The following is a 12,348-nucleotide window of genomic DNA, read 5'->3' as shown; positions in this document are numbered from 1 at the left end:
CCAAACAAGAAGTATTATTTTGCGATATGCTGTGAAATTCAAAAGAAATGTAAGAAATAATCTCTTTTCAATATACTGATCATTTAGTTGACTTCCTGAGGGATGTGAACAGTGAAACAGTTGGCAAACAAAACAATATATATCAGACTTGTGTAGTAGTATAAGGTGCAGATTGTGTGATATGATTTTTATTTATTTTTTATTTTTTGAGACGGAGTCTCGCTCTGTCGCCCAGGCTGGAGTGCAGTGGCACGATCTCGGCTCACTACAACCTCCGCTTCCCGGGTTTAGGCGATTCTCCTGCCTCAGCTTCCCCAGTAGCTGGGACCACAGGCGCGTACCCCCACGCCTGGCTAATTTTTTTGCATTTTTAGTAGAGACAGGGTTTCACCGTGTTGTTAGCCAGGATGGTTTCGATTTCCTAACCTCGTGATCCGCCCGCCTGGGCCTCCCAAAGTGCTGGGATTACAGGCGTGATTCACCGCCCCCGGCCGTGATACGATTTTTAAAGCTAACATTCAGGGCTTATGTGCCGGCACTTTTACATGTATTTTTTAAAAAATCATTCAGCAAACATGCACGTGAGGGGGTGGCAGTCAGAAGACCCCGGAATGAATGATCCCGCAGCAGGGGGGGGGAGGAGAGCACCTGTCACCAGCCCGGTTTCTTCCAGGTGTGCTGTGACAGAAACTGGCACGGGTCTCCGCAAGCTGGGGCCTGAGCGCGGCTCCCCAGACGGCCGCGACCTTCCCCAGGCAGGGCTGGGCTCTGGACCCTCCCCTCACTTCCCAGCGCCTCGGGCCATCCTGCTTCTCCAGGCCCGAGAGGAACTTTCTGGAAGTGCTGCGTATCTTCAAGAGGCTGGCCAGAAGTGAAAGCCGCGGCAGGCCTGAGCGCCGGCCCCAGGGGAGGGGTCCCTCGGGCCCTCGTCGTCCCGGGGCCGCTTCCCCGACTGTAAATAAGTGTCTTTAGGATGAAAGGCCACGCGATAGTGTCCTCAGAACCTTCGCACGAGATCCAGCACACAACATCCGACCACACACTGCGGCCAGCCTCCCCCATTTGCCCGCCTCTGCTCTTGGTTGCTTCGGGCGTGCATTTCGGTCCACGGATGACCTTTAACAGGTCTCCTGCAGTGGAACGAGGGGTGAGGGCCTCGTCCAAGGGCGTGACGGGCGCGTGGAAATGGAACAACCTCCCAGGCTCGCATCCTCCTCGGGGACCTCCCAGAGGGCTCAACCCGAAGAAAACCCGCCACCCGCGCGAGGACAGCGAAAGCGCAAACGCCGGCCGCCCGGAGTCGCAGCGCGCCTGCGTCCAGTTCACGCTCCAGCTCCCAGGCGCGCCCGGCCCGGCGCGCCCGCTTCACGCGCGAGCCCGCGCCCCGCCCCCGGCCCGGAAGTGCGCAGGCGCCGGCAAGATGGCGGGAGGGGTGCGCCCGCTGCGGGGCCTCCGCGCCTTGTGTCGCGTGCTGCTCTTCCTCTCGCAGTTCTGCATTCTGTCGGGCGGTGGTGAGTCAAAGGCTGGGTTCAGAGCCGGGTGGGGCTGAGTGGCAGCAGGGCCCCGGGAGCTGCGAGGAGGCCGGGCCCACGGGCGGAGGCTGACGCGGGGAGGAGGCCGAGTGCCGGGCTCCGGGCGGCTTGTCGCTGCATCTGGAGTCTGGCGCCCTGGCTGCCCGGCCCGAGGCCGCCCCTCCGCTCCGGCGACACCGAGCCGGCCATCGCGGCTGCGGAGCCCTGGAACGGAGATGGAGCGCTTGGGGGCTGGGCCGGGGAGGCGGAACTGGAGCGCGATGTCATCCTTCGGTCCCTCGTTGCCGGCCGACCTGAACTGATGTCTACTCTGTTGACGTTTCGTCCCTAAGCTTTGTGTTTTCTGGCTGACCAGCCGTGAGGTTTTCATGAGCAGCTTATTGGCCTGGTGTAGACCCGCCGTGTTAACCACACAAAACAAGGTTTTCTTGTCCCGGGATAACGTGTTTCTCTAATTGTACGATCCTTAAATTTAGAGCAATCCCAGGCGCTGGCTCAGTCAGTAAAGGATCCGGGCCCAACACGCACATTCACAGTAGTTCCCAGGGCAGCAGGTACTAGACGTTTTCTATTCTAGTAAATATATGTATTTATCTCTAGTAGTTTCTCTTTGTTTTTATAAAAATTCCCTTTAGTATACGAAGTCACTTTCCATTTTTGAATATTTATTGTATTTTAGATTATGTGAATTAAGGGTAGATACACAGCCATTTTCAGTAGATAGTCTTCGTATTTATACCTTTTGACGTTTCTGCCTCCTCTCTTTTTCCAGTCCCACGCTCATTTGTCACCTTATTTCTATTATTTTTCCACTTCATCCATCAGAATAACCTTCAGTCCGTGCTTCTTTCCCTTCAGCAGATTTCCTCTACTGCTAAAACCCTGTTCCTGATGTTGGAATATTAAAGGCTCCCTCAGGACTGTGGAAATGGAAGGATTACAGCGGGACTGATGGAGACTTGAAATCTAGATCTGGTTTTGCTACTGGGATCTTGAACAAATTATTTATCCTCTTTGGACCTTGGTCCTCATCTTTAAAGCGGTGGGGTTGGTCTGACGACCTAAAGTCATTTCTGCTTTGTGATTCTAAGTGTCCACCTTCCAGCCACAGTCACGGGATCAAAAAAAGAGTATTTTGTAGAATTGTTCCTTAATACAGTGAGTAAAGTAGGACCAGTTTTAAACAAGCATTAAAGTGTTTTGCTAGGTGGAGGCTCTGACTATAATTTCATCACTTTAAAGTGACATTACTTCAGTGAATTGAAACTGGCAGAGATATTTTACTGATTCTTATTTGGATGTAAAAAACAGCGGTGCACTTGAATTTTAAACTCAGATTACTTTTTAGAGTAAGCACAAGAGTTCTTAACTCTTGCAGGCTTTTGAAAGCCCTTTTCAGGAATACTTGCAATTTTGATCCTTTCAGTTGGTAAAAATACATTGCACACTGATTAGGTTGGTTGGAAATAAGTTGCAGCTTACTGAAGATGTTATTAAAGTAGAGAACTGTTTTGAACTTTGGTAGCATAAAACTGTAAATATTATATTAGCAAATGTGGCTTATCGAAGTACCAGTGTGAAATAATGACGTTTTCAAGTTGATGCCCTGAGGATGTCAGTGGCTTCATTTCTGAATTAGTGAATTCAGATGAAAAGAACACGGGATTGGAAATGGAGAGATTTGGGTTCTAGTTCCAGTTTTGCCACAGACTTCCTCTGTGATTTTGCAAAACCCTACTGTAAGTTTTAGTTTTTCAACTTACAAAATGATAGTCTTTTTTTTAAGCCCTTAATGTATACCCAGAATTTTCTATACATTATTTGTATATGAGCACCTTTCGTTTTCACAGCCACTTGGGAGGCAGGAATGAAGGAATGTTTTACAGGTGTGGTGCTCACCAGGTCACACAGCTGGCCGTGGGCAGAATTCTGCTTTAATTGCAGGTGTCTCTGACTCCAGTCCCATACTTCTTCCCTTCCAGTGCAGTGTCTACTTGCTAATGATCATGTCTCTTAACCTTAGAAGATTGTTCTCTGTTATTCGAATCAGTATTATAGGAGAATAAGCTTCTCTCTTGCCTCTCACAGAAAGTACTGAAATCCCACCTTATGTGATGAAGTGTCCGAGCAATGGTTTGTGTAGCCGACTTCCTGCAGACTGTATAGACTGCACAACAAATTTCTCCTGTATCTATGGGAAGCCTGTCACTTTTGACTGTGCAGTGAAACCATCTGTTACCTGTGTTGTAAGTACTGCAGCTTACTTATTCTAAATAAATTCATTGTAAACTTTAAGTTAGAAGAACAATTCAGACTTGATTATTGGGAAGAAATTCTGAAGAATTTTTATATTCTTTTATGATTTCCCTTTTGAGTATGTAAGTAGAAATAAATTTAAAAACCCAATAGACCTTTCCATATCAGCTCACTACTGTTTTAGTTATAATGATAACTGTCAAGCCAGTTGATGTCTGCTGGAAATGCGCTTGACAGAAATGTTGCTTTGTAGGACTGGAGAAGATCTCAGTCTACTAGCATATCTGAAGCAAGTCTAATTCGTTCAGATGGATTCTGTGTTCTCAATAGTGACAGCTAGTGTACAGAGGGGGTGGCAGTGTCTTTCTGCCATAGATGAGCTTTTGAAGGGCCAGTGCTTATCTGTGGTGAGAAGATGGATTCAGTAAATGCCGGAATGCCTGGTAGCTCTCTAGAACAAAATTAAGCGGAACGCCTGTCTTATCCAGAATAAATTCCAGATAGTCCAAAGATGTAATGTGAAAAATGAAACCCTGAAGTACCACAGAAAACACGAGATAGTTGCTGTTATAATCCCAAAATGGAGAATATTTTTCTAAGTATGAAATAAAGTTTAGAAGCCATAAAATAAAGAATTGATACATTTGACTACTAAAAATTGGAGATTTCTGCATGACCTAAAAAAAAAAGCATAAAGGCAAAAGAAATGGCAAACTAGGAAAAAGCGTTTCTAGAATATGTGACAAATAATACAGTAATATCAATAATATATAAACACTTCGTAAAACCCACACGGAAAAGATGACAGTCTTGTAGAAAAACAGTGTTAGGACATGAGCAGATGGTTCATAGGAAAGGAAATACAAATAGATATATAACATGAAAAACATATAAGTTTTCTCATAGTTAGTATTTAATTAATACATTTTTAACCCTTAGATTGGCAGTTTTTTTTAATTTGATTAACTCTGAGTTTGTGAGAGTATAAGGGTCAGATGCTCATATCTTATTAATAGGTAATCAAATTGATCAACCTCTTGTAGGCGATTTGCCATATCTGTTAAACTTACACATGCACACAATTGTTGAGCTCGCAGTTGTACATCTGGGAATTTATGTTGTAGATATCATTATACATGGATGCAAATAAGTGCTTATTTTTTAGCTGCATTGCTCATTAAAGCAAAAGATTCAAAAGAAGTGAAATGTCTAAGAACTGCTTAATTTATGGTACACGTGTAATAGAATAAACACCTTGTAGCCATTAAAAAGAACTAGGCAGCTCTAGAGGTAATGTACTGATAGATGTAAAAATTAAGTGAAAGTATTGGGGAACATTAAATGTAGGTGACATAGATGTGCCTATGTGTAGAATCAGCTCTCTCTGGAAGCACAGAGCGTACTTGGCCTGGGGAGGGCAGGGGCTCCCGGCGGCTGGGCCAGACGAGGCCGGCTCACTTCTCACTCTCCTGTTGTGTCTTGACATGTGTACCATGTACATGTGTCACCTACTTTTTAAAAAACCATTGAAAAAAGTGTGCTTTAAGCACATCACTGAAAATAGGCAGATGTAAACGTATTTTTTTGCAGATCCAGCTGTTTGCCTAAATCAAGTGATGCCTTACCCATATTTGAATGTTTTCCATAAAAACTGGTTTTTGCATTGATAAGAAAATGAATAGTACTTGCTTCATCAGCGCATATGCCAAAGTTGGAACCACACAGAGAAAATTAGGATGGCTCTTCTGCAAAAATGACATGCAAATTTGTGAAATGTTAAAAAAAATAACAAACATGGGCCGGGCGTGGTGGCCTACACCTGTAATCCCAGCACTTTGGCAGGCCGAGGCAGGTGAATCCCCTGAGGTCAGGAGGTTGAGACCAGCCTGGCCAACATGGTGAAACCCCATCTCTACTAAAAACACAAAAATTAGCTGGGCATGGTAGGGTGCGTCTCTAATCCCAGCTACTCAGGAGGCTGAGGCAGGAGAATTGCTTGAACCTGGGAGGTGGAGCTTGCAGTGAGCCGAGATTGCACCACCGCACTCCAGCCTGGCGACAGAGCGAGACTCCATCTCAAAAAAAGAAAAAAAAAATGTGTGTATGTGTATATATATGTATACATATATATACATGACGCTTCCAGAGATGATTGTGTGACCACATAAAAATGATTTTGAAAAATATGCACTGCAATGTAATGTCAGGTAGAGTAAAAAGACTACAAAGTGCTTTCAGTATAATTCCATTTTAGTAAATTTATAAATATACATGTAGAAGAAACGGAAAGATTAAAAGTGGTTAGCTCTGAACACCTATAGGTTTTTGTCTGTAATCTTCAAATATGTAACATACAAAGAACATTCTACTTTTGTAAGCAGAATACAAAATAATGGCTTTTAAAATTGAAATGAAAAAATCTCTGGCCACCGATGAACACTTACTGAGCCTCCACACACCATGTGGTGCTTCTGAGTTGGGCTGCCTCTGGATTAAACATGCCACATGCCCTGGTGGTAGGAGCAGCTGTAACAACCCTGAGTTGCCAGGCTGTGCAAGGTAGGGGATGTTAGGGAAGGTTGGCAACTCGGAAGCAAGGCAGTGTGTTAACCATTACAGAAGCATCAGGCTGGAGTTCAGGGACCTGGATTCCACTCCTCACTTGAAGCTCAGTGACCTTCAACAAATGCATTCATCAGTTCCTTCCAGCCATCCGTGATTGTGACGTTCTAAAATAGATTTTCCTCTTTTCTGCATTATAAAAGTATACGTTTACTATGACAAATTTAGCTAAGCAAAAGTTATGAAATAATTATATCACCCTGAAATAACCTTTGCTATTTTGATGTGAATTTATCTAGTTTTTTCCCTTAAGTACATATGTTTGGGTGTGTAGTTTTATGATTATGAGGTCACATCATATGCATTTGTTTTACATACATATTGTTTTGGTAACTGTTTTGCTGGCACTTACTCCTAGGTCCTAAATACAAGCATTTACGGAATTTTGTGCCATGTGACTGTGTAGTCTTACTGACATCTTAACAGACTACACCATTGTGATTGATGAGTTTTGTGTCATTTGCTACATAGGATCAAGACTTCAAATCCCAAAAGAACTTCATCATTAACATGACTTGCAGATTTTGCTGGCAGCTTCCTGAAACAGATTACGAGTGTACCAACTCCACCAGCTGCATGACGGTGTCCTGTCCTCGGCAGCGCTACCCTGCCAACTGCACAGTGCGGGACCACGTCCACTGCTTGGGTAGGTCAGAGTTCAAGGACATTTGTCAACAAAATGTTTTTCTCTAAGTTTATTGAAGGGACTTTAACCAGAAATTTGCAAGTCAAATTACTTAATTAGAAACATTTATCAGCAGCTGTTTAGATGTGCCAAGCATCATCAATAAACTCAACGTACTAAAGTAAAGCATCCAGAAAATTGCAATTCTTTTTAAATGTAATATTTGATAAACTAAGAAAAACATTTTAAGTATAAAGCGTAATACACAGTAATTGACCTCTACCCAAAATAACAATGAAAGCAGCACCAATACCATTGCGGCCGCCTGAGTGCCTGAGTGCTTGCCTTCACCTGGTTGCTCTTCCTCCTCTTCCAAGGTAACCACCCTTTTGAATTTTTTATTTCACTTCCTTCTAAATTTTTTCTGTAGTTTTGTTGTCTCTGTGTAATAAAATAATATTCAATAATGCATGTTTTAGAACTGTGTAAAATGATTTCAGGCTGTGTGCTCTTCTGGGACTTGTTTATTTCCTAAACATTCTGGCTCTACGATTCATCCACGTGACTTCTCTTCTTTTTTTTACTTCTGTGTAATAATCTAATAATCTATTGTAAGATTGTATCACAGTTTATTCTCCAGTATATTTGGTTAGGTGCTGTTTTCTGCTGCTGTGACTGTTCAAATTTCTTTGCCCGTCTCCTGATGGCACAGGTGCAAGAGCTTCTTCAGCATGTACTTTCCAGCGTGTGTCATTCTTTAAATGGCTGTATTGACTTACATTCCCACCCACGCTATGTAACTGTTCCTGATGAGCCATATTCTCTCCAAGAGTTGTTATTCTGAAATTTGGTCTTAAAGTTGTCTAGACTTCTTTTATATTTTGGATATTAACCTGTGCTGTCCCTGAAACCCTCTCCCAGATTTTGATTTTTTTTTTTTTTTGCATTATTGTATATTTTCATGAACAGAACTTTAAAAATATAATTACTGTAAGTTATTAGAGTTAGTCCTTTTTTGTTGTGGTTTTAAGAAATCTTTTTCTACCCCAGGTTAATAAAGACAATTTGCTACATTTTCTTTTGAAAGTTGTAAGTATAACATTTCACATTTAGGTTTATAATCCACCTGGAATTGGTCCTGGTAGATGGTGTGAGGTAGATTCTACTTTATTTGTCCCCCCACATGGATGGCCAGTTGTCTCAACTCTTCCCTGTTGATCCGTGTGTGACCTCTGTCATACACTCATACATGAAGTGTTTGTATATTTCTGGTTTTAGACTTTCTTTTCTTTTCCTATTGGGTGATTTTTATGCTTCAGGACCACACTGTCTTATATACTCGTAACTTCCCCGTAAGTCTTGATATGTGGGTGAGCATTTCATGTTCCTCACGTTGTAATCCTAACTTAGCTGATTTAAATATTACATCTATATAGATAGATGGTAAGCGCTTTGTACTCTTCACTTCAACATGTATTACCGTAAAGAGAGTTGACTTTTCACATTTTAAATTTTGAGCCCATTTGTTACAATTAAGTCTCTCTGAGAGTAATTTTTATACCCTGTATTTTTCTTTCTTTTTTTTTTTAAGGTAACCGTACTTTTCCCAAAATGCTATATTGCAATTGGACTGGAGGCTATAAGTGGTCTACTGCTCTGGCTCTAAGGTAAGCTTTGTTACTCGTAAGTTTAAAAGGCCGTTTGCATTTCTTTGGGATTGGTGGAATCTTCAGACATTGAGCTCAGTCCACTTCATTCTTCACTCAGATCCTACCACGTGTGTTAGACTCTAGGAAACAGCTGGAAGAGTTTAGATGATCAGACCAGTACCTCCGTGGAGTTGACTGGCAGGCATGTTAGCTTTTCTCCCAAGATGCCTGCACATTACGTTTCCCAATTTGAATGTACCACGAATCAGTAAAATGCTGTGGACTATCCAAAATGGGCAGTTTTATGATGTATATCTTTAATTTTAAGTAACTATTATAAAAAGTAATACATGATGAACACTGAAAACTGGAAAAATGAAAATGACAAAAACATTAAAAATGACCTATAATTTCATCATCAGCAGATAATTATAGGCTTATATTTCTTACATAGAAATGTGCTGTTTGTTAAACTTCTCAACAGTACTTTAAGAAATTATAGCAGCTCTTCCCACCAAAGGGAAGGGCAGGTAAGTCCCTGGTTAACTGATTAGTGAAAAGGTTACGCTGCCTACACTTGAAGTTTTGAGTTCGTGCCTGAGACCCTGAGGCCTGCAGCATTGCAGCCATAGGGCAGGAGTTCTCAGCCTCATCACTGCTGACGTTCTGGGCTGAATGAGTTTTTGTCTTGGGGCTGTCCTGTGCATAGCAGGGTGTTGAGCAGCATCACTGGCCTCTACCTACTACTTGTCAGTAGCAAACCCCCCATCCCTTGCAGCTGTGACAGTGTGTCTCCAGATGTTGCCAGGTGTCCCCTAGGGGACAAAATTGCTCCTTGCTGAGAACCACTGCATTAGATTTTGAGCTGAGAAAAGAAGGATCTTGCCTGGCAGGAAAAGTGTAACTGAAAATTAAAAGAGGATGCCAGGATAGAAAATGAGATTAACAAAAATAAGATAGGCTGGGCGCGATGGCTCACACCTGTAATCCCAGCACTTTGGGAGGCCGAGGCTGGCGGATTGCTTGAGGTCAGGAGTTCAAGACCAGCCTGGCCAACATGGTGAAACCCCATCTCTACCAAAAATACAAAAGCCTGCCATCGTGGTGCATGTCTGTGGTTCCAGCTGCGTGGTAGGCTGCAATGGGAAGATCACTTGAGCCCAGGAGGAGGAGGCTGCAGTGAGCTGGCATTGCACCACTGCACTCCAGCCTCAGTGACAGAGCGAGATTCTGTCTCAAAAAAAAAGATTAGTAACCATTGCTGACAATGGTTCAAATTAACAACTGGCTTTTTAAAAAAATAAATAAATATTTGAAACTTGGAATAATTTTAATTTACAGAAAAGTTGCAAAGATAGTAGAGTTCTTATATACCCCTAACATGTTTTCCCTACATTGTTAACCTCTTACAGTACTATACTATAACATACTTTCAACAATTAAAACTTCTCAGCACTCAACATGGTTTTTTTTTTTTTTGCTTTTTTTTTTTTTTTGAAACGGAGTCTCTCTCTGTCGCCCAGGCTAGAGTGCAGTGGCTCGATCTCGGCTCACTGCAAGCTCCGCCTCCCAGGTTCATGCCATTCTCCTGCCTCAGCCTCCCGAGCAGCTGGGACTACAGGCGCCCGCCACCACGCCTGGCTAATTTTTTGTATTTTTAATAGAGACAGGGTTTCACCGTGTTAGCTGGGATGGTCTGGATCTCCTGACCTCGTGATCCGCCCGCCTCGGCCTCCCAGAGTGCTGGGATGACAGGCGTGAGCCACTGCGCCCGGCAACATGGTTGCTTTTAAAATCATCACTGTAATGAGATGATGCCCAAGGTTTGCTTCAGGGTACTCTGGAGGGGAAAGAGGAGGGTTTTGATGAAACACGGCTGGCCAAGTGTTGATTATTGGAGCTGAGTCATGGGTACTGTTCTCTTTACTTTTTATTGTTATGTGTTTAGAAATTTTCCATAATATTGTTTCAGTATTATTAGATCTTAGAATTTGAAAGATCCTTAAAAGTCACTTATTCCTAACATTAAGATTTTAGAGACGAATGAAAAATAGACTGAAAACATGGACGACTTGATCCAGGTCATCCAGGTGGTGGTGAGCTCCTCCCGACTCCAGCCCTGACCCCCTGTTAGTGCACTTCCTGGTAGACTGGGTCTTTGTTTTGACTAAAAAGCAATGAGATTGATCACTTTAAAAAAAAAAAAAAGGAAACATTGATGTTTTAGTACAGCTAAAAATTGTATGTTTACTTTTGACATTTAAACAGTCTTCCTGCCCGTAATTATTTGGTGGTGTCAGTTGGTGAAATAGTCACTTGTGTTCCAGTTAAGGGCTACGATCAGGGGAAGCCCTTTCTCAAATCTGACATAATGTGGTGATTAAACCATAAATGGCCACAGCTGGGGTGGAGGTGGTCTCATGGAATCCTGTCTGTTTGCCGTCGCAGCATCACCCTCGGTGGGTTTGGAGCAGACCGTTTCTACCTGGGCCAGTGGCGGGAAGGCCTCGGCAAGCTCTTCAGCTTCGGTGGCCTGGGAATATGGACGCTGATAGACGTCCTGCTCATTGGAGTTGGCTATGTTGGACCAGCAGATGGCTCTTTGTACATTTAGCTGTGGTGTGTGCTTCAGAAAGGAGCAGGGCTTAGAAAAAGCCCTTTTGTCCATGGGAGTTGATGTGGTGTGAGTGATATATTTCTATGTTTTTAATGTACAGCATCTGTACTTTGTTTGCCTTGATAAAGGTAAGATAAATGAAACGCTGAACTATGCTAATCTGGAATTTGTTTTTATTTGCCTGAAATGTATTTTTTTCTGTGAAAAAATTAAAACGTACTTAAGCCAGGAGAATGAATTATACAGTGATTGAAAATCCATTTAATTCCTATGACTTTTGTTTTGTATTGCCCAAGTCAAACTACATCACTTGTATCTCCAGCCCAAATGCAGGAAGTGGGAGTGTTTTTATTGTTAGCTAACTGCTGTGACTGCAGGAAGTGGGAGTGTTTCTGTTGTTGGCTAATTGAAGTTATTAGGCTCAGCTTCAGTCATGTGTAAGTTTTGCAGTGTAATACGTATGTAGTCTGGTCTGTATATATGAAAATTTGAATTAAACTGCAGAATGTTTATGTCTAGTTATGGTTTAAATTTTCTTAGTATATAAAAGGTAAGAGTACTGAAAAATTAATAAAATTGCAAGTTAAGAAATACTGTGGGCCTGTTTTCTATATTAAATATAATCTTGAATAATCATTACAACTTACCTTTATTGTTAAGAATAACATTTTTATCTTTCAGGGCATTACTCCATTCTAACAGAGTCATAATTGGCTGGTTTATTGACACAGCGGAAATATATAAATGTTTTTGAGTATAGATCTGTTATAGACCCTTTATTGGGGAAAAAACTCAGTTATTCAAAAAGATTTTTACTCAAGCTTGCTTTTGAAACATTTAAAAACGTTTAGCATTTTTTCTTTCAAATGTGGGTATCTGAGTTACTGCTTTTTAAACACTTGTGTGTATTATCCAGAAGACTGTTAACCACCATATCATATCTAGAAGCTATAAGATACCTGCATATTTCATTCAGCAGATGATTTATTGACTTCAGTTACCTGAAAGGTTTCAGTGATCACTTGCTGCTGTTTAAAGCCCTTTTCT

At 42.2% G+C, this 12,348-nt stretch overlaps 1 protein-coding gene and 1 non-coding gene across 3 annotated transcripts; both read left to right on the top strand.

The window, feature by feature from the left end:
• Positions 1-158: 158 nt before the first annotated feature.
• Positions 159-11,892, top strand: TM2D3 (TM2 domain containing 3). Of its 2 annotated transcripts, XM_001143945.8 has the most exons (6): positions 1,379-1,511; positions 2,009-2,086; positions 3,621-3,778; positions 6,882-7,056; positions 8,627-8,702; positions 11,133-11,892. In XM_001143945.8, exons 1-6 carry the CDS (start codon positions 1,421-1,423, stop codon positions 11,296-11,298), a joined length of 744 nt encoding a protein of 247 aa, XP_001143945.4. In that variant the 5' UTR covers positions 1,379-1,420; the 3' UTR covers positions 11,299-11,892. The 2 variants fall into 2 exon arrangements, with proteins under 2 accessions (XP_009428239.5, XP_001143945.4); XM_009429964.5 differs by lacking the exon at positions 2,009-2,086 and having other exon boundaries at positions 159-1,511.
• Positions 5,470-5,576, top strand: LOC112205647 (U6 spliceosomal RNA). Its single transcript, XR_002939748.1, has one exon. It is a non-coding gene; the product is annotated as a U6 spliceosomal RNA (small nuclear RNA).
• Positions 11,893-12,348: the final 456 nt, after the last annotated feature.

Source organism: Pan troglodytes, chromosome 16 (assembly GCF_028858775.2).
Source record: "Pan troglodytes isolate AG18354 chromosome 16, NHGRI_mPanTro3-v2.0_pri, whole genome shotgun sequence".
Lineage (NCBI taxonomy): Eukaryota > Metazoa > Chordata > Mammalia > Primates > Hominidae > Pan > Pan troglodytes.
The sequence above is the reverse complement of the archived record's forward strand: the minus strand, read 5'-3'. Positions and strand labels throughout refer to the sequence as shown.

What these genes read in the sequence shown, in the direction of transcription:
- TM2D3 (XM_009429964.5), top strand. Translation starts at nt 974, where the DNA reads ATGAAAGGCCACGCGATAGTGTCCTCAGAACCTTCGCACGAGATCCAG. An exon ending in CTGCATTCTGTCGGGCGGTG is followed by an intron (nt 1,512 to 3,620) that starts GTGAGTCAAAGG and finishes TGCCTCTCACAG; the next exon opens with AAAGTACTGAAATCCCACCT. An exon ending in GGACCACGTCCACTGCTTGG is followed by an intron (nt 7,057 to 8,626) that starts GTAGGTCAGAGT and finishes TTTTTTTTTAAG; the next exon opens with GTAACCGTACTTTTCCCAAA.